Raw genomic sequence first — 22,274 nt, 5'->3', positions numbered from 1 at the left:
TGCTGTGCGTGCTCTCCAGTGTCTCAGACAGGCCTGTACATTGCTTTGGCAGGGTGACCCCATTAGTGGGCCCCGCCAGGGGAGGACGTGCTTGCGACAGGTGGGATCAAGCCAGGACTTGATGCAGCCTGCGGCGACGCACCCCCCAACCTAGTCCTGTACATCTAGGCCCTACCCCAGGGCCTTTCTGTGGAGCCCCCTGCCGCCATAGCTCGAGAAGGCCCCAAGACCTGACTGCTTGTACTGCCCTACACACTATGCTGCGGCTGGGGTCAGGCGGTTCAGAAGTGGCGATAAGCCCTTTTGCCACCAGGCTGCTACGTTCCCTGCCACGATCACCAACATGGCAAAGGATCAAATTCTTCCTGATACCAAGCAAAGCACCATGGAGGCAGAGGCCAAGGTATCTGGGGTAGAAGGCTCAGTCTGCACCTTACAAGAGACGGTGACCAGACTTACAGCTGTGACCAAGGAACTGGTGGCGAGGTTGGAGGACGAGGAGGACAGGGCTCGTCGCAATAGCTTGCGGTTCATGGGTTTCCCTGAGGGATGTGAGGGTACATCCATGGCACGCTTCTTAGAGCAATGGCTCTGATCCCTTATGCGCTCAGCGGCCCTGTCTTCCTGCTTCATAATTGAACAGGGCTTTGGAGCCCAAAGCTCAGCCCCAACCAGTTATTACGAAGCTTTTAAACTACATGGATATAGACGTTATCCTCAAACATGCCTGCCTCCATGGCAAGATCGCATATCAGTCTCAAACCATCATGATCTTTCCGAATTATACCAGGATGGTGCAGCAGCAACGACAATCCTTTTAGACAGTGATGAAACTGCTTCGCAACCTCAGCATTCAATACATACTACTGTATCCAGCTAAATTAAAGGTCATCTGCCATTCGCAAAACTCTTCTTTGAGACACCGAAGGAGGTCTTCCAATGGACTGATGAGAGAATCCATCTAAGAAACACACTCCCCGCGCCTCGGCTCTGACTCATACTAGGAAGACGGTCGAAGCTGACCCACTAAAACCCCGGCAAAGAAATTCAACAGGTCTCTAACCCTGTGGAGGAACTCTCAGCGGTATGGGAGGGCCCCGGCCGGGGGTGCGACTTCCCCTGAGCCTCAAGTGCCAGCCGCAACACCTTTTACATGATACCAGTGAGGGAAGGAAATCCCAGAGGTGCTTGCAACAAACTCCAATGGCGTCCATGACATTCTCGACCGCTAGACAACCAGGGTGGTATGTTTACCCTCTCTGTTAACTGACATTTTTGGGTATGGGGATCCATTGGGGCAGGCCTGGCGGTTTCCCTGTCGGAGCCTGGTGATGGTCTGCCCCGTGACAGATACTTCTTGTTTTCGAAGTATTGAGGGAGGGGGAATTTGGAGATTTGTTTACATTCTTGTTTCTGTTTTGAAAATCAGCTTCACGCCTCCCTCATTTCCCTCCTTTTCTGCTGGGAGTTCGCTCTAAGACATCATGAGGGTCTCCAGACCAGTGACTCAATGGATCAGATCTATGTGGTATCATGGAATGTGAATGGTTTGCTTGACCAGATTAAATGGGGGGTGTAGGAGGCTGGTTTAGTATATGGTGCACACTCCAAGGAGTGATGCATCTTGCACTAATCCAGGCAACCCTTATGGTGATTTTAGTGGTCTTTGATATCTGTAGAAAGCTCTCAAAGTGGTAGCTGTGAAGAGCAGCCTTCAGTCTTATCTCGAAGGATTGTAAAGCAGCTTGTTTTACCACATTTAATCAGCAGTGTAGATTAGATGAAAAAGTGCAACACAGGTTTTATAAAAATAAGTCTGTGTTATGCAACACAATCACTAAGACATTGGTATATCTCCTACCCGATATCAACAATACACACAAGAATACTTCAAAGTAATCAGGTAAGTAGCACAAATATACTCTGGTCTCCAGGGGAGCCCACACCTATACAAAGAAAGTAGAATGGAAACTGCAAAGGAGAACAAGACTTGGACCAGAAGACTCAGAAGAGTTAGGGAAACGCGGGACCACCCAAGGTACTCAGGAACCCAACGGAGGCAGTGTGCAGAGTGGAAACACAGCTGCGTGCCCAATAGAAGTCATTGGAGAAGTCGTGGTTGCAGTTTTAAAGAAGGACACTTTCCTGAGGACTCCGAAGAAACCCTTTGGAATACGGAAGGTTGGAGAGCCACCCCACCAGTGGATGCCCCAGGAACGTGGTTACCTGCACCAGGTAGGCCGAGTGCATAGGGTTGAAGTGACGTAGGACACTGACGTATACGACAATGGAAGACTTGGGAGAATATACCTCTGGAGAAGCCTGTGAAGGAGTCCGGTGGAATCCAAGGGTTGATTCTTGAAGAGGAGAACCTGCAAGCAGACGGGACCGCGTCTATTCCACTTGGAGGTGACCATGAGGCACGGAAGCACAATGCCCACCTATGTTGGAAGGTTCAGGAGTGAAGTCGGTGACCTTGGCGTTACAGCTGTGAGGACCAGGCGACTGAGGATCCGTGCACGAGCTGTCCTACGTCAGATGTCGGTGTCTAGGTGGTCATGTCCGGCAGGAGCACCGACAAGCCTTAGTAGCCGCAAATGCCGTGGATAGCGAAAAGATTAAAACGCTGTGACCCGCAAGTTCCAAGGTACTCAACAAGTGCAGGAGAGTCAGATCAAGCCCCTAGCAAGCAGGGGAGCCCACTGAAGCAAAGGAAGACTCCCAAGAGGACCCACAGGCCAAAGGCACAGGAGTCGCAAAGAGTATCTCTGGCAGCTCACCAAAGATGGCAGCCTACAGTGCAAGGGATGCAGTGAGGACGTGGATCTTAGAGGGATGAGGTGCTGGAGGCTGGAGCTTCTTGTAGCCTGAAGATCTCTGGAGTGCAGAGCCAACAAGCCTTTCCTGCTGCAAGTAGATGCAGTGCACAGGGGTTTGGTCTCTGCGGCTCCGACGAGGGATGCTGTCGTCAACATTGCAGCGAAGACAGGTCAGGCCTCAAGGGAGCTGCAGAACCACCACCTGTGTTGCTGGGCCTCAGGAAGTACGTAGGACGACAGGAGCAGTAGACTGATCAGCTTTGTAGCGGTGCCTGCTGATGCAGGGGAGTGACTCCTTCACTCCTAGGGAGATTACTTTGGATGTCCTTGATGCCCCCAGGTCTTCTGGAGAACCTGGATGAAGCACAGACACAGATGAGGCAGAAGACTTGAAGAACAGAGAGACCAGAAGCAGCAGGAGTCTTCCTTGATACAGTGTCTGTTCCAATCGAAGTCCAAGTGTTGAGACGGTTGAAGAATGTTGTGGTTCCAGAGGTGAGTGTTCCATGATGAATCTGAGGACCCACCCACCGGGGAGCCTTTAAGTACCCTTGGGAAAGGGTTGGAACGACATGTGGGTCTCTCCCAGAGGAGTGGCTAGACAGAGGGGAGGATACTCCCCTGTCCTTTGTCCAGTTTTGTGCCAGAGTGGGAACCACAGGTTCCTGAACTGGCTCAAATCGGAATATGCAAGGAGGGCACCAAATGTGTCCTTCAGTGCAGACTGGTGGCGCTGCAAAGCGTCCCAAGCCTAATACGCGAAGCCCTGACTGGGAGTTGATCACACCTACCTGTGACAGGAAACCTAATGTTCTACCTCCCCCTGCTCGAGCTCAGCAGCAGGAGGGCAGAATCATGTCTGTGGTCTGCAGCAGCACTGGTTTGCTGACAGACACTGAAAGGCTGTTACTGGGAGTACAGTGGGGATTCCCCTGGGTGTCTAGTTTTAAAAAATGTACAGGTTTGCTAGGTTTCTTTAGGTGCCGGCTGAGCGAGGGTCTAAAATCCACAGCTAGACACATTGTGAAAAAAGGGTCAGTTTTCACTGGAAAAATGTGATGCGCCCACCTTGCGTTTTGGGCTGTTTTCTGCCGCGGGCACTAGGTCTACCCACACAAGTGAGGTACCATTTTTATCGGGAGACTTGGATGAATGATGGATGGGTGGATTTTTGTGTCTCCTTGCAGATTCCAGAACTTTTCATCACAGGAAAGTGAAAAGAAATGTGTTTTTGACAAAGTTTGAGCTTTGCAAGGAATTCTGGGTAACAACCTGGTGAGAGCCACACAATTCACCCCATCCTGGATTCCCCTGGGTGTCTAGTTTAAAACAAATTACAGGTTTGCTAGGTTTACCCTTGTGCCGGCTGAGCTAGGGTCCAAAATCCACAGCTAGGCAGATTGCGAAAAAAGGTTCAGTTTTTACTAGGAAAACTAGGCCTACCCACACAAGTGAGGTATCCTTTTTATCAGGAGACTTAGTGGAACACCGAATTGTAGAACAAGTGTTATTACATATTGCCTTTCTATGCATTTCTGCCTTCCCAATGTAAGCCAATGTGTAAAGAAGTAACTCTGAAAAATGTCCTCTAATTCACATGCTAGTATAGGTACCCACATTTTCGGAGATGTGCAAATAACTACTGCTTCTAGACTCTATATTTTGTCCCTATTTTGGACCTACATAGGTGTCATTGATACCTATTTTTTACGAAATCAATTGCTATATACCCAGTACACAATGAAAACCCATTGCAATGCGCAGCTCAGTTATTGGTTCTGGTACCTTGGATTCTTTGTGAACCTACAAGTCCTATATATCACCACAACCAGAAGGGTCCAGCGGACATAACGCTATATTGCTTTCAAAAGTCTGACATAGTTTGAAGAAGTTACAGGTGAAAACGTTGGCATAAACGGTGGGTTTTTTCAACTCCATTTCAATATTTTTTTATTTCAACTGTTATTTTCTATAGGAAAACCTTGAAGGATCTACACAAATGATGACCCCTTGCTAAATTCAGAATTTTGACTACTTTTCTGAAATGTATAGCTTCCCGGGGTCCATTTTGGCTTTCGCACCTATTTCTGCCACTAACTGGAAGGAGGTTGAAAGCACAAAAAATAGTTAAAATAGGCTATACCCCAACAAATATCAAAACTGTGTAGAAAATGTTGGTTTTCTGATAAACGTCTGTCTATCCCTGAAAGCTGGGAAGGTGGTAATTTCAGCGCCACAATCTTTGGTTTTTTTGCCCTGCAAATGGTATCAACAAACGCTTTCTTCTGCAGCACTTTTTCCCCATTATACATTTAAAAAAAAAAAATTGCTGTATTTTACCTAATTTTGGGATCCCCTCCACGGAAATCCACAAACCCTGGGTACCTTTAAAATCCTCAGGATGTTGTAAGAAAAGGACGCAATTTGGCGTGGATATCTTTTTTTTTTTTTTTTCTTTTTTTTTGAAACCGTTTATTGCAATCTCAAGTATATACAAGTATGGGCCTACAACCTTCCGGCCGGCCGCTAGAGTGACAGGAGCACCTGACAAACTTACAAAAGGGCACTTGGCGTTGCAGAGAAGTAAATCAGGAGGCATCAACGACGTGGGCCACATGACTCTAAGCCCACAATACGGTTTCATTTTATACAAACACAACAACATAAAAAAAACCACACCCGCAAGGCAACCCGCAATCAAAGGTAACCACACGTGCTCCTCAAATGAGGGACCCCAACCATCCACGGGAATCTAAAGAGGGGGAAGGGAAACAAGTCCAGGACTGGGGGAACTCTGTGCCCGGGGCTGGGGGAGGGGGTCAACTAGGGGGACGGAGCCGGTGAGGCAGCAGGCAGCAACGGTGGCTCGCAGATACCCCCGCGGTAGGCGTTCCAGGGGCCCCATATTTTCACCCACGCCCCAGGCTTGCCCCTCGCCACATACACCACCTTTTCTCGGAACATGCACCAATCCATATGTTCTTTCCAGGCCGACACCGCCGGGGGCCGCTGGGATCCCCACAGTTGAGCGATGTCACGCTTAGCTATCATATATCCCAGAGTCACCCATCGCATCTGCGGAACCGAGTAATCCGTTGGTTCCCACACATTCAGCAAGCATCTCCTCGCTTCAGGCAACAGCGCGACATGCGTAACCAGACGCAGGACCTCATGCACACCACGCCAGAATCGCTCCACCTTCGGGCATTCCCACAAAATATGCAAAAAAGTCGCCAAAGCACCACACCCACGCTTACACAACCCATCCTCAGCATAACCCATACGCAGAAGCCTTGGCCCCGTCATGTAAACCCGGTGGAGTATCTTAAGCTGGACGAAACGAAGGCGAGCCGGTATGGCCACCTCCTTAGGAGAGGCCACCGCGGAAATCCAGTCCTCGTCGTCCAACTCCAGCCCGTCGGCAACCCAAGCCTCGCGGAGGCCGGTCAGCAGGCCCGAGCGGTCATTAATCAGTTTTTTGTAAATGAGGGAGATCGTGCTATCCGGAACGTGGCCATCCAGCACTCTATCCTCCAGGGGGGAAGACTCCGGGATGGAGGCGACGTCTGGGAAGACGGAGCTCAGCGCATGACGGACCTGCAAGTACCGAAAGTATTCACTGCCCTGCAGCTGAAACTCCGTCTGCAGCGTCTCGAATGTTTTAAATCCCCCTCTCGTCCAGAGGTCCCCCACTTTACTGATGCCAATCGTGTCCCACTTCTCGAAGCCCTTCGAGGTCCACAGGGAGCCCAACCGCTGAGGCGCATACAACGGCGATGCCCGGGTCAAACGGTCCTTCCACCCCATAGCTGCATTGGCCGCGTGCCACACCCGCACCATGACACGCGTGGGCCCCGTCAAGCGGGGATCCGGCGCGCCAGAGTAGAGTGCTCGATTGTAGTCGCCACCGGGCAGGAGCATCTTGTCCATTTCAAATGCCGGGTTCAAGGCGGGCCCATAGAGGCCGTGATTAATTGCAGCTAGCTGGGAGGCCCAGTAATACCGCTTAATGTCCGGGAGGGCAATCCCCCCGTCATACCACGGGAGCGTCAACTTCGCCAGGGCTATACGCGGCCTCCCGTCCCAGAACAGGCGGCGCTGTAGACTCTCCACCTCACGGAAGTAGCGCGCCGGGACTAGGTCCATAGTGTTCTGGAGAGCGTACAGGAAGCGCGGCAACGACATCATCTTAAACAATGCCGCCCGGCCGAGTGGCGAAAGCGGCAGGCGCCGCCAGCGCGCGACGTCCTCCTTCAAGCGCTGGAGGGGGGGAAGCAAGTTTCGCTCGTAGCGGGCCTCCGGGTCCAGCGTGATAAAGACACCCAGGTACCGAAACCCCTGCGAGGCAATCTGGATCGGACATCCCCGCGGGAGGACGGGAGCCTCCCCGGAAAGCACATAGACACATGATTTAGCCCAGTTGACGACAAGGCCTGAGTTACGGCCAAAGGAGCACAGGACATCAACCAGGACAATCAGTGATTTGCGCGGGGAGGCTAGGTACAAAAGGATATCGTCCGCGTAGAGGGACACGCGGTCCTCATACTCGGGGGTCCAACGGAGACCACGGATGGAAGGGTGCCACCGCAGCCACTCCGCCAGGGGTTCCAAGGCCAATGCAAACAGGAGCGGCGACAAGGGGCAACCCTGTCGCGTGCCCCGTCCCAGCGCGAATGGGGCCGAGACTCGCCCATTCACTACCACCTGCGCTAACGAGCCCGAGTACAACAATTTGACCCAGCTGATGAATCCCGGTCCAAATCCAAATTTCGCCAGCATCGCCCAAATGTATGGCCATTCGAGCGTGTCAAACGCCATGGTGGCGTCTAAGGACGCCAAGATGGCCGGTTCCCGCACAAACGGAACACGCGCGAGCACCCCGTGCAAGCGCCGCAGATTGAGGGCCGTGTTGCGATGGGGGATAAAGCCAGACTGGTCTTGGTGGACCAAATCGCCTACCACGCTGACCAGCCGGTTGGCGAGCACCTTGGCAAGGATTTTGGGCTCCGCATTCAAGAGCGAGATAGGCCGATAGGAGGTAACCCGGTCTCGGGGTTTCCCCTCCTTGTGGATCACCACGATTGTAGCCAGACGTTGGTCCGGCGGGAGGGAGCCCCGCGAGTGGGCCGCCAGGAACATCGCGCGGAGGTGGGGTGCCAGTACGTCCGGTCGCAGCTTATACAACTCGATAGGGATGCCGTTCGGGCCCATGGCCTTGCCAGATGCGACCGAGCGTATAGCGAGGGCAATTTCGTCCGAGGTAGGAGCAGCATCCAACGACTCCCTGTCCTCCACCGAAAGGGAGGGCAGCGCGACATCTCGAAGCAGGGCATGGGAATCCGCCTCCGAGAAGGGAGAGACCGGGGAATACACCTCGCGGAAATGATCCGCGAAGCAAGAGACAATGTCTTCTGGCTCGGTGACACGTACACCATCCATCCTCTCAATCAGCGGGACCACACGACTCGCTCTCTCCTTTTTATCCAACCACGCAATCAATTTACCAGCCTTATCACCCACATCATACAGTCGCCCCTGTTGCTCTCTACTGAGGCCCCTGGCTGCCTCCGTGACGAGGGCCCTATAGGCCGCTTGCTTAAGGTGTAGAACATGCAGTGCAGCATCCGTCACCCCACTCCCCAAATCACCCTCTAATTCAGTAATTTCGGCCTCCACTCGGGTCACCTCCTCCTGCTCGCGCCTCCGGGCATGGGATATGAAGGAGAGGGCCTCCCCCCTAATAACTGTCTTAAAGGCCTCCCAAAGGGAGATAGCCGAAGGGACAGACCCCACATTCTCCTCAAAATACCGCTGCAAGGATTTAATCAGGTCAGCACGAATGGTGGGGTCGCGCAGGTACCAGGCATTGATTGGAGCTACCCTGCCCGCCCCCCTCGGGAGGACACCAAAGTGCAACAGGAGCGGGGAGTGATCTGAAATACCCCGCGCCAGATGGCGCACCTCTCCCACCCTCCCAGCATAGGCCGCAGGGACAAGGATATGATCAAGCCGCGAGAGGCTACCATGGGCACCCGAATGGAAGGTGTATTGCAGCTGCGTGGGATGTTTTAAGCGCCAGCAGTCCACCAATCCCAATGTATCTAAGAGGCCGGACAGCCACGCCTGCGCCCGGGGGAGGTCCCTAGGGGGGTGACGATCCATAGTCCCAGAAACCACCGCATTGAAATCCCCCCCAACCACCAGAAGCCCCCCCGGAAGGTCAAGGAGGAGGCGCCCCAGGTCCGCAAAAGTGGTAGACTGTAGCCCCGGTGGGACATACACTGAAACAAAGACAACCACTTTGCCCTCCATTCTCCCCACCAAGGCAGTGTAGCGTCCCCTCTCATCATGGCGCACCTCATCTATTTCCAGCGGGAGCGAGTTCTTAACCATGATGCCCACCCCCCGCGAGCCAGACGTGAAGCCCGAGTGGGCCACCAAACGATAGCCACGCCGATTCATGGCACAAAAGGAATTACCAATAAGGTGTGTCTCCTGCAGAAAGACCACATCTGGCGAAATTCGTTTCAGATACTGCAGGACCACACCTCGCTTAATCCTATCCCCCAGTCCATTAACGTTCCAAGACAACAAAGTCAAGTCCCTACCCCCCATCACATACAGAAGCCATCATTCGTCCCCCCGAGAGCACCTCAAAAACACCAATACAGTAAAGGGTTTGCCTTGCGGTAAAAACGAACAACACCCCACCCCACCCGTCCCAACAGAACTCCCCCCTCCCTGCACCCCTGCATGAGCCCAAACAGCCCCCCCAAAGTGCAGTGTGCCTGTCGCCCCATAGATGAAAACACTAACTAGTCCCCCAGAGGAGGAGGGAAAGCCCCCAAGAGACCCCGTACGACCTCCACGGGAGGGGAACTTACACAATCAGTCCATGATGACAATAATGTTATCCAGAGCAAGGCCTACTATTAGTCCCTCAGTCCTGATCCGGCATGCCCTCCCCACCAACCGCGCCCCCCCGCCCCCCCACCCCCCCGGCCCCGATCCCCGGGCAAAGTGTCCAACCAGTCCCCGGCCGCCTCGGGACGATCAAAAAAGTGCGTGCGGCCATCCACCTCTACCCTCAACTTCGCTGGAAAAAGCATCGCATACTTGAGGTTCAGGTCCCGTAGGCGACGTTTGACTCCGAGAAAACTCAGTCTCTGCTTCTGGACCGCCGGAGTAAAATCAGGATAGAAGTTTACGTCCATATTGTCGAGTCTGACCGGTCCTTGTTGCCTAGCAGTCTGCAGGATAGCGTCTCTGTCCCGAAAGTTGAAGATTCGGGCAATGAGAGGCCTCGGAGGGGCTCCGATCTTAGGTCTCCCACCGGGGACCCTGTGGGCACGTTCCACTGCGAAGAGTTTACTCAGCCCCCGGGGCTGGAGACGGGTGAGGATCAGGTCCTCCACAAACAGATCCGCCGCCTCCTCCTCGCGTCCCTCCGGCACCCCGACAATGCGAACATTGTTCCTCCGGGCCCGACCCTCGGAATCTTCCAGTCGATGATCCATCAGGGCGCTCGCCTGGCCCAGTCGGCGCACCTCCTTTTGGAGGGCCGCCACGTCCGTTGTGAGGCCCGAGGTGGTGTGGGCCAAAGAGTCGACCCGGTCATTCGTCTTGGACAGATCGGCCCTCACCAGGCCCACATCCACTAGGACCGAGTCAATCTTTTGCGCCAGAGTGTCAAAGCGCTGGTCCACTGAGGCCTTCATCTCGGCGATGGCGCCCATGACGTCCCGGAGGGTCAGATCCGCGGGCAGAGCAGGAGCATCAGTCGGGCCAACAGGGGACCTACGCGGCGCCTCTGGAGATCCCTTCTGGAGGGTGTAGCGGTCCATGCTGTTAGACTGAGGGGCTGCGCCACGGCGGGTCGATTTCACCTTTGCCCGGTCGCCATCTTGTTTCGTGGACATGGCTCCAGTCCCCAAATCGTGCCAATCTCCTTGAAAGGGGCTGACAAACCAGTTCACGGGCTCCGGGGGAGGGCGACCACGGCTCCGAAGGGCGGATCACAGCTGGCGGGCCGGCAGGGCACCCCGATGAAGCCACACCACCGCACGCCGCCTCGCGACCCTACCGCGCTTGGCAGCAAGGAGGGCGCGAAAGCGAAAGTGAAAGTGCGGGGTACGCGAATCGCCCAGCCTCGCCCGCCGCTGTTGTTCACTTTGTCTCCGGATCGCCCCACAACTCCAATCCGGCGTGGAGAAGGCCGCAAACCTCAATCGATGCTCCCGCCGGTGTCCGAGGTCCGATTTGGAAACGGAAAACGGGTGGCACCTCAGCTCGGTCTCACGAACACAGTCCCCTCGTCTAGGACAGGATATGGTCCGGATTTATGCAGGAGGTCGCGGAGGTCCTCGGGAGCCTCGCACCTACGCGGCCATCTTGGTTGCGCGCTAGGCTCCTCCCCTGGCGTGGATATCTTATGTGGACAAAAGGTTTGAGGGGCCTAAGCGTGAACTACCCCAAATAGCAAAAAAAAAAAAGGCTTAGCACAGGGGGGATTGGGGGGAGGCCTAGCTGCCAGTAAAGGGGTTAACCATTTTTTTTAATTGTGTGTGTTTGTATATTCACACATTAATATATTGGTAGGTATCGAAGAGTTACGTGATATAATAAAGCTTGTGGCTTCAGGTCTTGAAATGGATTACATACTGTTGGAGGAACTCTATCCCATATATCTCTAAAAGGAACTACTCTATCCCATATATCTCTAAAAGGAACTATCCCCGACCTCCAAGCAACACTGACTGGACCGCCGTTGTGCCTTATGTTGATCCTGATTGAACGCTTTCTTAAGTACCATGACCTTACTACACAGACCTGAGTTGTGACATAACAGAGAACATAGCGTTGTCCTGCCTCCTAGCTGTGAGAAAGTGGCTCTGTATATACTGTTCCCTAATAGGTACAGGGTGTACAGAGTCCACAGTCCCCCAGAGGCTGATAGAGGTCAAAGTTAGGTATGACCTTACTCTCAAAAGTGGTAGCTTGGTCGAGCAGTAAGGCAGTACCAGAGGACAGTGTAAAGCATTTATTGTACACACTCAGTCAGCAAATGGTTTCACACACTCAATAACTGAACTCTAGGCCAATGGTTTATATATATAAAATATATGCTTGTTTTATTTTTAGAACCACAAAGGGGGGTAAAAATATACTTTCCCAGAATGAGAGGTTGAATATAAATACTTTTGTCTTAAGCAATAAATTTGTGTAAACAGTCACAGTTGGTTGCAATAAACAATCCTATTTCCTAAACATAACAATGCATTGAGCTCAATGGTAAATTCAGGTTATTTGTAATAAATTACTTTTCAGATTACTTTTGGAATTCCAGGTCTGGCTCCTAGAACCAGCCTGGGGTCAGTATTCAGAATCAAGTGATTAAAGTCGACTTAATAACTGTAATGATTTTTAAATAATATTTAGCTATTTCAAAAGTTAGCACTTAGAAAATATTTCACAGAAAACATTCAATGGATCTCTATGGCAAGAAATTCAAATTGCAGGTAGAGTACTTTATCGTTACTTTAGTAATCCAGGACTGGGTACCTAGACCCAGGACTGGGGTCCTTATCAAAAGCAGGTAAGTAATTTCGTTTGCAGAAATGGTACGATTTTAAAAGAATATTTCAAATTTGCAAAAATAGACACTTAGAAGAAATTTCACAGAAAAGCAGACAATGGTTTCCTATGGGAGAAAAATGAGTTAGAGGTAAGTATAGTTGTGAACACTTTTCAGGGTCAGGGCTGGGCACCAAGATCCAGCACTGGGAGCTCACCTAGGAGCAGATGAGTAAATTCGTTTTTGTCACTTGGCTGATTTTTGGTGAATTTTTGCAGTTTTGAAAAGTTCACACTTAGAAGATTTTTGAAGAAAAAGCCAGTCAATGTTACCCTATGAGGAAAATGAAGTTAGCGGTTTAAGGGTAAGTACTCGACTGGCAGAGTTGAAATTCCGGGCATGGACTCAGGGGTCCCCCAGTGTCAGGTAGGTACAGTTGGTTCACCCTCAGCGGTTTCAGGACGGCCGGGTGCAGAGAGAGTTAGGCCCAATGTTATCCTATGAGGGATAGGGGGGCCTTGGTTGGTGGCTGCTGTCTGGCAAGCCACGCGGCTGGGGGAGCTGGGCTCCTGGTCACTTACTCAGGGCAAGTGGGGAAGTAGGTTAGTGTAGAGAGGGCACTGCCAGGGCCACTCGGGCGGCTGGGTGCAGGGTGCTTTTGAGCCTTCGGGCGCTCAATGGAAATCAATGGGAATGTTCCGGTTTGGAAAGAGGCTGCAGGCTCGGGGACGAGGATGTTTCAGGTGCCACCACCACTTCGAGAGGTAAGTTGGGTAGTTGTAGGTTAGGTGGGTACCCCGGGATTGGGCACAGGGGGCCGCAGGGCGCCGGGTGCAGGGGTGCCTTTTGACGTTGGGAATCTTACCCTCTGGTTGATCGCGGCTGGGGTGGCACTTGGTTCTGAGGCTGCAGGCTTCTTCCGGGATGTCGAGGGGGGTCCTTGGGTGCCGGACTCTGGGTCACAGTCGCCGTGGGGTCGTCCTCTGGGTCTTTGTCCACTCCGGCACTGGCCAGGCTTGGCTGGTGCAGAGTGTGTTGGGTCCGCGGTCCCGGGCTGGTGCCAGGGATAGCAAATAGGTTTCTTGAGTAGAGCCTCTACTCGTGGGAGTCCCAGGGGCTTAGAGCTAAAGGGTAGCCAGGTCCTCCGGGGTTGGTGAGGTTGCTGGCCACGAGGGATGCCGCGCTGGTGCAGGTTCGAGAGTCGACAGGCCGGTAGGGCTGGGGCCAAAGCAGTTGGTGTCTTCTCTTTTTAGCAGCTGCAGGGCAGGTCCTTGTTCTTCTTGCTCCTCTTGTAGTTTTCTATCTGGAATCTAAGGAAGGAAGGTTCAGGGTGCCCCTAAATACTAGATTTAGGGGCGTTACAGGTAGGTGAAGGCCAGGGACCAATGGGTCCTTGTCCTGGGGTGGGTACACCCCCTATCCTGCCTCTCTCCTGTGGGAGGGGGGCAGTAGCCTAATCCTGATAGGGTAGGGCCTCCCATCTTCAAGATGGCGAGAGCCCGGAGATGTGCTTCACCTCGCCTCCCCCACCTGAGGGGTGGGGTGGGCAGGCTGGCACATCCCCTGCCCTTGTATGGGGTTTCCGGCCAAGCTTCCCGCCAGAGTGGGGCGTTGCAGTGGCCTGGGGAAACTCCAAATGGCGGCATGCCTTTGAAGCTTCCCTTTGCTCATCCTGGGGGAGGAGATTTCTCACCTCACCCAGGATGTGCATTGTTGCAGGCCCGGGAGAGCAGGGGCTCTCCCACCCAGGGGTCCAGCAACGTGTCTGCTGTGTGGCAGCCTGGGCAGCCTCAGAGCAGACGTGGATTGTAAGTTAGCTGTAAGGGGGCATCTCTAAGATGCCCTCTGGGGTGCTTAGTACATTAAATCCTACACTGGCATCAGTGTGGGTTCAATGTGCTGAGAAGTTTGATACCAAACTTCCCAGGCTTCAGTGTTGCCAATATGGTGCTGTGGAGCTCGTGTTTGACAAGCTCTCAGCACCATGTACTCTTAAATGACAGCACTGCACTTACAGCGCCCAGGAATGGACCCGGGTACTGTAGGGGCACAGGGCTCCTGCTCCTGTGCCCACACCATAGGCGTAATGCACCCAGCTAGAGGGGTGGCTGACATATGCCTTGGCAGTGTAGGTGATGGGCATGGTACACAGTGATGTGTGCCATGTCGACTTTGTTTTGTCCTGCACCCAGACACTCAGCCTGCAAGGGCAGTGTGTGTGTAAGGGTACAGGGCCTCTGAGGGTGGCACAATGAGTGCTGCAGCCCTTAGAGGCCTTCCCTGGTCACAAGGCCCTGGGTACCATTTACTAGGGGCTGACATGTGGCTAGGGTTTGCCAATTTGGAGTTTGTGTGGTTTAAGGAAGGAACATAGGCCCTGGGCACCTGATTGGCAGGAACCCAGGGTACACTCAATCGAAGTACATTCAGCAATTTAGCAAAAAGTGGGGGCATACCATGCAAGAAAGATGGCACTTTCTCACACTAGCGGCTAACCTCAAAGTAATGTGACAAATGCTTTGCTAATCGCAGATCCTCCGCCCTAACAAATTCAACATTTATTTCAATTGAGGCATACTCATCCTGGTTGCTGACTAACATGCATTGTCTCACTGACGTTCTAAGAAAGGTCGCCAGAGTTCACAAAGCCCCTTGTTGATGAAAACTAGAGGCACTACTGAATTCCTCTTAAAGCAAATAGGATGGACATCCTCAATCACACCTCTTGTTTGGAAGCAGAAGAAGTCCAGTAAGATACAGATGCTGAAATCCTAAATCAAGAAGTCGCTTTCTAATACAAGTCGAAGGAGTCCATGTACATAGTTCTCGAATAATTTTTACAGGAGGTGGAGAACCCCAACAAAGCCCTCTTGGAAAGTCAAATTTGCTCACATGGTGCAGATCACCAGATGTCCCTATTAGAGATGTAATGTTAAAAGAATTGAATAATGAATCCATAAATATTTCAATGAAGCTTGACTATTTGGACCAATTAACAGAAAATATGCAGCTCAGACCACATAAATAGAATGGGAGTCTGATGGCAGAGGAATACTGTATTAGTTTGATGAAAGATGCAGTTGACCGATGCAGTATATCCAGGAAGCTCGAATAATGATAAAATAGTACAAGATAATGAGATGTTGCAGAAACCATGTAATCATTAATGGATTGCCTTGGTCCATGACACCTGTGAACAAGGAACAATTCATAGAAAAGCTTTAAAGAGAAACAATTTATGAACCCCCTTCTTTGGTACATAGAACGTAACCTTGTGCAAAAACTGCAAGCAAGAAGGCAGCATGCGGAGAATGCTTCCTGCAAATTGATCCAGTGTGCGTGCAGAAGGTCTGTCTAATACAGGTGTGAGAATTGCCTACGTTGTCTCTTTAATGGAAAAGTCTTTCACATGTGATCGGAAAGCTCTGTAATTGTTCGCTTCTTTTAGAATGCATTGCTTTATCTCAGTGTTTTTTAAATCAAATTAGACTTTATCTGGAGATATCCAGGGTTGTGCATTTTATGCTGTATTCCATTGAGTGATTTCATGATTTGATTCTTTTTATTTGGATTGCTATTACCCAAGGGAACGATTACTCTGAACTGCAAAATGTGAAAGTGCCCTGGCTCAGAGTTCTGCATAAGTGTTTGGCAGATGAGAGGAACCTCCAGTTTATCCTAAGTTGTGAATTGGCATAGCACTCTTTCTGGCATTTATCCTCTGATTTTCAGTCCTATACATTGAACCATGGTCCGTACACAGCAATAGCATTATCCTATGCAGTGTGTTTGTTTTTTGGTAATTGTGCAATTGAAATATTAAATTTGTGCTGACTACATTTGCTTACATTGCGCTAGCTGTACCTAAGTTTAGCTTTCTGAGAGGCCTGTTTACTCTTAGTAATCGTTATTACCTCAATCTTCTTCTGTTAATTGGATTTTGCTTCTGAATTATCATATGTATTTTCTTTTGTATTCCACTTTTACATCTTGTAGGCATTAAACGCACCACTATTCACAAATGTAAAGGTGTTAATGCCATAAGTAAAGGTATGATGTGCACCTATATTGTTTTTCTGTTAGGGTTAAGAAAAACTATACAGCAATGCGATTGAAGGACCAAGATCAGAGCAGCTTACAGCAACAAACTGCCAAAGCCTTCGTACAAAATCGCCTGTATGGACCAGGCAGTAATAGAACTACTGGTAACTCAAATTATGTACTTAATATTTCATCTCACTTTCACGTTCCAATGGTTTACTATAAAGCTTAGTTTCTTCTCTTTATTTTCCAGTTAACCAGTTTTTCTCAATGGCAAACAAGAAAGGTGCCCTCAAAAAACCAGCAGTTCAGTTTATTAACAATGCATGGGGTAAGTTGTGACTGTGAGTCCTCACATTTATAAAAAAGCTTCATGTCTTTTTTTGTCAAAACTTTCTACATACCATTTTACACATATACAGTGATAGCAGTGCATTCAAAAGCTTCTTCATCAGTGTTTACAATGAAGCTAGTGCAGTGAACAGTCTCTAACAGGTGAGGAAGCAATATCAAAACCTCTCAGAAGCTGATTAAAGTTGCTAGCTTGCCTAAACAGATCACATGAAGTACTTTATCCAGACTCCCCCACACCATATAGCCCTAAACCCATCAAGTATGACAATGGGAAAAGAAAAAAAAAACCTTTAGAACAAAAGTGCAAATAAAAAATTAGGGTGCCTGGATGTTGCATAAGTTGGTATATGTATATATATCGGTTATCATTGTAGGATAGTATAAGAGGGACAGACACAAGGAGAGGATACATGCATAGGTTAGCCAGCTCCCATGCCTTCCCATCAGAATTGGAAGGCCTATGAAGAGATGGGACACCAAGGGTCTCCCAAGTAAATTCACATTTTTTTTAAAACTCATCCTGAAAGATGTCTGCCATTCGTTCCATTTTTAGAGCCTGCCATAAACGAGCATGCCATTGCGTCACTGCTGGAGCCTCTTTCTTGTTCCAAGCTGCAGCTACTGCCAATTTAGCTTCTCCGAGGCATAACCAAAGGTTATCATCTCTAGGACCTAATACTGCAAAACTTGAGGTATCAGAACTGGGTGTCCCAGGATGCATTTGATTTGCGGGATCTCAGACCCAGAAGAATGGAGTATGAGACAGTCCCACCCAATGTGGCAAAAGTAACCAGTAGACAGCACCCCCTCCGGCACAGATCATTTGTATCCGGGAAGAGTTTTTGCAGCTTAGTAGGATAGAGGTACCAGTCATAGAGTAACTTGTAGTGTGCCTCCCTCATGCCTAAAGAGGGGTTGCATTTCGGAATGTCCCTCCAGAGTCTCCTCCATCCTACTTGAGGAATGTGCCCACCACCACCCGCGAGTCTGTTCACACAAGGTTACATGTCGCAGTTGCGGGGTGCGAAGAGTGGCGATCAGTAAGGAGTATAAAAAGGAGATGGTTCCCCTAGATGAGCCCACTGTTTTAGTGAAATGTTCAATAGGGGTGAGCTCTTTTGTGGAGGCCTGTCTAACATCTGTGTGGAGTGCCCAGTGTTTCAGTTGTGTATGACGGTAATGCTCTGTATCTGGAAGGTTGAAGTCTCGATGACCGTGTTCGAAGGTTAAAATGTCCCAATTATAAAATAGATCAGAGAGAGTAAGAACCCCCCCCCCCCCCCCCCCCTGCCTCCAGGCATCGAAAGGGCCAGGCGTAATGGCTGGGGGAAATGCCGATCATAATGAATCGGTGTAAGCGGGATGGGCAAGGTGGTCCACCCTGCAGTTTTATTCGCCTTGTCCCAAATCCTGAGAGTCGTTCTCGTGGGTCGGTCAAATAGGTATTTGGAGAGCAGTCCACTCTCGGTTTCCATAGAGCATCCCAAATGTCTCTACCCACTATGGCTCTGTCCATGTGTAACTAGTGTTTATTCGATTCACATAACCCTTCAGAGTTAACCCGTAGCTGTGCCGCTTTATAATAAATTTGAAAGTCAGGGAGGGCTAGTTCACCGGTGTCATTTGGTAGTCAGAGCAGTTTAGATGGCAAGTGGGCTCTATGGTTTTGTCAAATAAAGCGAGTGATTAGTATTATGCAGAGTCTGTAGGAAATCTCTGTCTAGCTCAGTAGGCAGGCCTCGGAAAAGACTTAATACCCTTGGCAAGACAGTCATCCTAATAGCATGGATATGTCCAAGCCAAGAGATATTAGGTGACCACCATTTGAGGTCTGCTTTCAGTTGCTGTAGAAGCGGCAGATAATTGCCACAATACAAATCTGACATCCTGGGGGTGATCTTAATGCTGAGATACGTAATTTCTCTTTTAGCCCATCGGAAAGAGGTGGAGGCCACTGCGCTAAGTAACGTCAGGTTGAGAAGACTGGGCTTAGATTATTTCGGAAGCCCGCCACTTTCTCATATGAGCGTAATTAATCTTGGAGGTAGGTTAGTGAGGACTAGGGGGAGGTTAGTGTTGAAAGCACATCATCTGCAAATAAAGAAATGTTATGCTCTACGGAGCCTAAAGTGAGGCCTTTGATGGATGGTGTTGAACGTATCATGGCCGCTAGGGGCTCATACTGCGGGCAAATAAAAGTGGCAAGATGAAGCACCCCTGCCTCGTCCCCCTCCCCAGATGAAAGAGCTTTGAGCTTACCCCATTAATCAGGACTTAAGACCACAGAGTTTTGTAATTAGCTCGGATCATTGCGATGAAGGAGTCGTAGAACCCAAAGCTCTTCAGTATGTGAAATAAAAAGGACCAGTCCACCCGTCGAATGCCTTCTCAGCGTCAAGACCTAATAAAGCCAGAGGTATCTGTTTGTTGGTAGCTTTTTCTGTTTGAGGAGGCACCCTCCTCACATTGTCATGCATTTGCCTACCCTTAATGAACCCAGACTGATCTTGGTGGATCAGGTCATGCATCATATTGTCCAGTCTCAAGGCCAGAATTTTTCAGTAGAGCTTGGCATCCAGATTAGGCAGAGCGATGGGACTGTATGAGCCACTGGAACAGGGGTCCTTTCCCGGCTTTGGGATGACTGACATAAGTGCTTTGCTAATAGAGGGTGTAACTGTCCCAGCCTCAGCTATGTGATTAAACAGAGAAGTGAAGCACTAAGTCAGATCTGAATGTCTTATACAATTGAGCTGTAAGACTGTCTTGTCCAGGTGATTTATGAAGTTTCAGGGATGTAATTGCTTTCTAGACCTCTTCTTCATTAATGGGCTCACCTTATAACCCATTTTGGGGGGTTAGTCGTCCATGGAAGCTCCATGCCCTTGAGGTAGTCTAGTTGGGTTGGAGTGTGGACCAGGTCAGCTGTGTAAAGCCTTTCGTAAAAGTTGCAGAAGATTCAGGCTTCCTCTGCAGTGGAGCTCTCTAGTTTGCCCGAATCTCAAAGCATATCTCCAATGTATTCTCTTTATCACTCGACCCTATGTTGCCTTGCAAACCCACCTTATTGCCCTGCTCATATGAGGTATGCTTGAGGCATAGAAGCGTGACTTCCACCCTATTAGTATAAAAGGCATTTAATTTTCCCCATAGCACAGTGACTTTCGCTGTAGGGCTAAGGTCGGGCCGCTTTGTGAGTTTGTTCCAGCTGTTGTAGCTCCATTTCGAGTGCCAGACAATCTGCAGCCCTTTAAGTATTGAGACTAGGGCAATGCATTTCCCTCCCAGAACTGCCTTGAATGTGTCCCAGTTGTTATGGAGAGTAGTATTGCAGGGGTCATTTTCCCTAATGGTTTTCTGCAGATCATCTCTAATGAGGCGATCCCTTGTCAGGGAGTGAGGAAAGAAACCTGGGCGGGACCTTGGTAGCTTATCCCCCACCCTGTCCAGCATCACCGACACAAGTGCACGGTCAGTTATGGTAATGGGGTTAATTAAGGCTACCTTCAGGCCGTGGCTAAGGGCTTGACTAGTAAATACATAATCTAATCGGGAATAGGTATGGGGGGGGGGGGGGGGGGGGTGTGTGTGTGTGTGTCTCTGTGTGTGTGTGTGTGTGTGTGTGTGTGTCTCTGTGTGTGTGTGTGTCTGTGTGTGTCTCTGTGTGTCTGTGTGTCTCTGTGTGTCTGTGTGTCTGTGTCTATCCTTGTGGGGACTTGGGTGTGATAACACACTCACGCTGTGGGGACTTGATTGCACTGTGGGGACCTGAACCCAGGTCCCCACAAGGCAATGTCCTTTAAATGATAAAAAATGGCTTCTGGGGGGAGGAGCCAAGATGGCGGACGGACAGGACGTCTGAGCTCCCGGCTCCGCAGCCCGTCTGCTGTTTGCATGACATCCTGATCTTTAATCCTGCCTACGGCGCGAGCAATTGTCACCACGGATGCGCTGATACTTTCCGCATTCCTCCGATGTTCCCGCCGGCTTTTTTGGTCGAGGATTCATAGAGTTTGCCGACTTTGGACTTTGCCCACGCAATCTGGCCCGACCACCGCCACCGGACACCGCTTATCACGTACGGTGAGACGACCTGGGGCTGGACCGGCGACTGGGGAAATGTGACTGGACGTGGAGTGGGCGGCCCGGCGGAGCCTTCTTCGCGACGGAGAGAATTCCGGTACGATTGGGTCCTGGCTGGTGTATTTTCCTCTGTCCTCCCGCCAGCGGTCAGAGCGGTGTCCGTTCGAGGGCGCCCACCACCCGCATTGCAACACAGCCGAGGGCTCTCCCATCGTGGGAGCCCCGTCTAGCGAGCAGTAACCCCTCTTGCCGTAACTACTGTCCCTCCATCCCGTGGTGTCGCCCTCACCCCTCCGAGGTGGGCTAACGGCAAAACTGGTACCGGTGCCGGTCTACCTCGCCGGATAGGCGGAAGCCGCCATATCCCTGATGCAAGCTTCCCTGCCTGCTGTCGAGCTGGAGGGTGTCCCGGTGGCGCCTCTACATACTGTCGGCATGCTGAAGCAGGGGGCAGACCTAACCTATGGTGATATCCTTCTAGCCCTGGGGGACTTGCGGGCGACATGGTGCCAACGCACTCGAGAACTGGAGCGGAAGTTCGATACCGCTATGCCACCCAGGGAGCTACAGCGGTTGTCTGACCCCCCAAGGCCTCTCATTCCCTTCAAGGCGGATACAAATTGGCGACAGGGGGATACTGTGGAACGTCCTCTCCCTGGTAACGGTGTCGAGAGTTCTTTCAAGGACAAAGTTGCAGATACAAAGCTCCCTTCCACTTTCCAAGCCGAGCCTCTGCCTCTGCAAGTGTTGCCATGTCTGCCTCAACATCGCCGGAGTGTGAGCCGTTCTGTGGGGAAAACTGTGTTTGTCACTATCGATGTGGTGATGGTCTCTGACTGGGAACTCTCGCTTCTTCCCCCTCTGCGTCATCGTTGCCGGGAGCGGCCATCTTGCTCCTTTGTTCTGCCTGAGGTACACTCCCAGCGGCGGACATGTTCGGTGGGGTCTCCGCGTTCAGGCCAGGGTTGAAGTTGCCACCCTTGGTGATCCTGCCTGACTGCCTGGCCTGACCCGGACTAGAATATCTGTTTATGTATCGGTTGTGCCGCATGTGTGTAATTTGCTACTGTTTCTTGCGGGGGTGGATCTGTGGGGCCGCTTAGGATCGGGCCGGGGCTGGGCGATTCCCTTTAGTTTGCTGTACGTATTGGCGGGCGGGGACTAGGACGGGACTGCTAATTGTTTGCTCTACTCGCACATTTGGAATGGAGTCTCCCCACCTGCCGTCTTGCTTGCTATTTCAGTAGTGCTGATGATATACAGGGTGGGGGACGCTTAAGGGGCTGTGGTGACCGGGAGTATGTGAAAATTCCTCCTCCTGCTTTCTCTGGGAGTCGGAGGCTGGGAGGTTATTTCCCACTCTCCAGACTCTCTTTCCTACTTGGGGTTCATCTGGGGCGACA

At 51.0% G+C, this 22,274-nt stretch overlaps 1 protein-coding gene across 1 annotated transcript in view; it reads left to right on the top strand.

The window, feature by feature from the left end:
- NOL7 (nucleolar protein 7) overlaps positions 1-22,274 on the top strand; it is a 158,266-nt gene that overhangs the window by 63,175 nt on the left and 72,817 nt on the right. The window contains exons 6-7 of the mRNA XM_085607105.1: positions 16,477-16,598; positions 16,688-16,765. Coding sequence (XP_085463231.1) covers positions 16,477-16,598; positions 16,688-16,765 — 200 coding nt within the window. The remainder of the gene's footprint in view (positions 1-16,476; positions 16,599-16,687; positions 16,766-22,274) is intronic.

The sequence above is a fragment of the Triturus cristatus genome, chromosome 5_2, assembly GCF_964204655.1.
Source record: "Triturus cristatus chromosome 5_2, aTriCri1.1, whole genome shotgun sequence".
In the NCBI taxonomy this organism is placed as follows: domain Eukaryota; kingdom Metazoa; phylum Chordata; class Amphibia; order Caudata; family Salamandridae; genus Triturus; species Triturus cristatus.
This window is presented reverse-complemented; position numbering and strand designations above follow the sequence as displayed.